The following is a 4096-nucleotide window of genomic DNA, read 5'->3' as shown; positions in this document are numbered from 1 at the left end:
AAGCCCAAATGACACGTGCGCTTACCTCATGTTCCAATGACACGTGCGCTTACCTCATCCAAACTTTGGCCCCAAGTTTTGCCTCTCTATAAATAGATGCCATCAAGAGAAATTTGCCACACTTTTTCACAAGCAAGAGAGAGAGAGCTAACCGAGAAAGAGAGAGAGAGTGCTCGGCCACTTCAATTCACACCCGAAAACCCGTGAGCCGTGAGATCGCCGTGAGCCCAGAACCACCCGAGACCCCTCGGCACCCGTTCCGCCGTTCCCTTTCCTGTTCTTGTTTTACCCTGTTGAGTAAGTAAATTCCCTAATGACGGGAAAGGACGTTGAGATACATCGTATCGTGGTTATTCGACCCGTTTCTTGTTTCTTTGGTAATTCGATGTCGAATTTAGATGGCTTGCTTGTTTTGTTTCATGTTTTGCATGACGTTCATTTCCAAACTTTAAACCGAGGCGAGATGACCATGAAATAACCATGCTTGAAGTTTTCTTGTTGTACTTGGCATGCACGTTTGTTTGAGTAACCATTGAGGCCGGTACGGTAAGAATCAACGCATGTTATGATGATCGATATGCCCTCGCTCGTTATTAAGGTTTTTACTTGCTGAGATTCCTCGACTCACTCCCCGTTTTTTTCCTCTTTTTTTTAGGTCCGTGACATGGCGCCTCCCCCGACCCGGTTTGGTAATCCCATCGAGATGAGAGCCGAGCTACTGATGGTGATTGATGCCCGTGAGAACTGTGCATACCACCAGATTATGACGTACGTAATGGTTGACGAAGGCCGGGAAGACCTTGTCCCGCACCCGTACGTGGCTTGGTACCGCCTAGCCAACGGGGACTGGGTCGGACCCCTTCGTGGGTTTAGCGGTCCTTTTGATGGCACGGGCTGGTTGGCTCCGGGATCGGCCATGGGCGGGGCGTGAGGACGGCCGTGCGGATGAGGGCGGGGAGGAGCGAACGAGAAGCGAGGAGCGAGCGAGAGCGAGAAGCTATTAGCCGTAAAGAAGCTAGGGACCCAAGCCAAATTTTGTTGTTTATATGGCTTGTACGCGGATGTGCCTTTGAAATAGGCATATGAAAAATCTAGTGTGCGGGTTGCTTGGCCCGAGATAGGGCATGTAAAATAAGCACGAGTCCATCATGTAAATACAACGTGCGAAGTTTGCTTATCTTGCTTGGATTTGTTTCGTTTGTTTTACTTCCGCTTGCGCTTTAATTTAAAATGAACGGGACATTCTAACGATTTTCCTTGCGTCACGGGCTTGTTCCGGTCATGGTCGGTCACATCGTATCGATCGTGAGTTGGTTTGGGACGTGACAGTTTAATTTGGTATCAGAGCCGGTTCCTCTCCAGTAAGTGCAAGTTCGGTGTTGAGCCAAGAAGAGGCTGTGGAATCCTGAAAGGACCCAATCTGATGAGGGCGGGGAGTGGTCGCCGAGGTAGAACCTGATCAAAGAGCAGCTCTTGGCTATGAAGTGGACACCGGGGCATGAGGCCTGATCAAGGTACGGCTTCTAGCAAGAGTGGTCGCCGAGGTTGAAGACCTGAACAAGGTGCGGCTCCTGGCAGGCTTCTAGAATGAAAGGTAAGAGAGGAAGAAACCGAACTATGCACTGAATGGGGGAGGACAATTCTGAAATCCAAGCGGAAATAAAGACCTGGAGTGATAAGGTGCGTTGAAGTTGGGGTAATTAGCTAGGAAACACCCCTGGGCATGTGAATGATTGATTGTGGTTGAATAGGTTGTGTGCTAATAATTGTTTGTGACCACTGACCTATTCTTGTGTTGTAGAAAGATCCCTTAGAATACCAATATGAGTGCTCGGAACCTGGCTGCGACCGCGACCTCGAAGGGGAAGTCAAATCAAGACCCCCGAATAGACGGAATTCTGCAGGCTCTGGCGACCGTAGGAGAACTGTTGGGACAGCAGGCCCAACAACGAATGCCTAATGCTGAGAATGTGGCAGCAAATGGAAATGGAAATGGAAATGGTGGCCGTACGATGCACGGATTGGTCGAGCAATTCCTAAAGCTCCAACCCCCGAAGTTTATCGGAACTGGAGATCCCGAAGAAGCGGAATCCTGGATCGATGAACTCCAGAAAGCATTTGAGCTTTTGAGATGTTCAGAGGAAGAGAAAGTTACCTTAGCAGCCTATCAACTGAAGGTAATGCCAGCTATTGGTGGAAAGCGACCAAGGAAATCGTGTTCCCAGAAAATGCTGCTGTCAACTGGAATACTTTTGTTGAAGCATTCAACGAAGAGTATTTTTCCGAATGTGCTCATGACCGAAAGATGAAGGAATTCTTGCAACTTCAGCAGAACAACATGACAGTGGACCAGTACAAAGCAAGATTCGCTCAACTATTGAGGTACGCCCTTAAATTTATTGAAGATCCAGTAGAAAGGGCAAAAAGATTCCGAGACGGTTTGAACCTAGACATCCGAAGACAGTTGGTGCCGCTGAACCTCAAGGATTACAACGAGCTGTATGAACGAGCTCAGCTGGTGGAGAAAGAGTCCTTGGAACGAGCTGCCACGGCGACTAACAAAGGAAAGTCCTATCATCCGGCTTCTCAATCCAACCAGCATCATGATAAGAGACCGATGTCGGGAGAAAACCGTTTCTCCACTCCCAACAAAAAGATCAAAAATCAAAAGCCAATTTCCACTGCAGGTGATGCTTGCCATACTTACGGAAGGTTTCATGGAAATGCTCCGTGTCCAAAACAAACGGGAGCATGTTTTGGCTGTGGTCAACAAGGCCACCGCATAAAGGACTGCCCGCAACGACAGCAAGTGAAGCAGTCACAACAACCACAGATGATACAACAAAAAGGAGTTCCACCGCATGATAATCGTCCTCCAGCTCTGGGAAGGATTTATGCAATTACTCAAGAGGAAGCGGAAAACTCCAAGAATGTTATTACGGAGACTTGATAAATCGGGTGACTGGAACTGTACTTGTACTGTTTTATCATAGTATTTATATACGACGTTTCAATGTACTAAAAGATCCAAGCAAGCATAAGAAATATTTAAGGATGGTAAAAGATAAATCAGAGTGGCGCAGCGGAAGCGTGGGAAGCCAAAGCTAGAAGATTTTCCATAAAGAAAATTTTTGGCGTTTTCCGAAAAAGCTAAGCAGGGCTACCTTCAGAAAGGAAGGTGAAATCCAACTGTAATAACGGTTATCAACAAAGCGTTGAGACGGCACCATTCGAGGCATTATACGGTCAAGCTTGCAGAACTCCAGTCTGTTGCAACGAGGTCGGGAAAAGAAGGTCACGGGTCCAGAGCTAAGTCCAACTCACCTTAGATGCTGTCCAGATAAGTAGAGAAAAACTTAGGATGGCACAAGTTGGTAAAAGAATTAGGCTGACAAGCGCCAGAAACCGCTTAAGTTTCAGGTAGGCGACTATGTCTTTCTGAAGGTGTCACTAATGAGGGGTGTGTCACACTTCGAAAGGAAAGGTAAGTTAAATCCCAGGTACGTTTTAAATTTCGAGGACGAAATTCTTTTATAGGGGAAGAATTGTAGCATCCTCAATTTCAGTCCTTGGAAAATGGCTATGGTTTAAGTTTGATGGTTTTCCAATCGGAACTAAATTTTTTTACTCTTGTTTTGGAAAACCAAATTTCGGATCTTTTGTACCCCTTCATTTTGTTATTTTTGGGGAGAATTTTGTGATCCTAATTTCCAAACACTTTCTTCTTGAACGTTTATCCAAACATCTTGAAGTTTTACATACTTTAATTTCAGAATTTTTGGAGCTGATATGAGTGGTGCGATGGCCTGATTTTCGGACAGTGTAAAGCTGCCCAGAATGGGTATTTCGGTGATGTTCACCCTTACTTTATTTTCTACAAGCTTTTCTGGGCCGATTTTGGAAAAGTTTCCTTCACAAAATTTGTTGAGAACTTCCTTTTCTATAACATATATAAATTTGGGAATTTTTCGAGATGATTTGTATTATGGACAGAGCTTACTTTGAGAAACAAGAATTCTGTTCCAGTAAACTGTTTTTAGTCTGTCTTTGAGCTACTAAAAATGTTGTTTAAAGAGAGATTCAGATTTCGTGTTCT

General features: G+C 45.4%; 1 protein-coding gene across 1 annotated transcript; it reads left to right on the top strand.

The window, feature by feature from the left end:
* The first annotated feature begins 2305 nt into the window (after positions 1-2305).
* LOC115668159 (uncharacterized) lies at positions 2306-2950 on the top strand. Its single transcript, XM_030589656.1, has one exon. It carries the CDS (start codon positions 2306-2308, stop codon positions 2948-2950), a length of 645 nt encoding a protein of 214 aa, XP_030445516.1.
* The last annotated feature ends 1146 nt before the right edge of the window (positions 2951-4096 follow it).

The sequence above is a fragment of the Syzygium oleosum genome, unplaced genomic scaffold (genome assembly GCF_021117445.2).
Source record: "Syzygium oleosum isolate NSW1041296 unplaced genomic scaffold, Sole_v2.1 Sole_v2.19, whole genome shotgun sequence".
Taxonomy (NCBI): domain Eukaryota; kingdom Viridiplantae; phylum Streptophyta; class Magnoliopsida; order Myrtales; family Myrtaceae; genus Syzygium; species Syzygium oleosum.
This window is presented reverse-complemented; position numbering and strand designations above follow the sequence as displayed.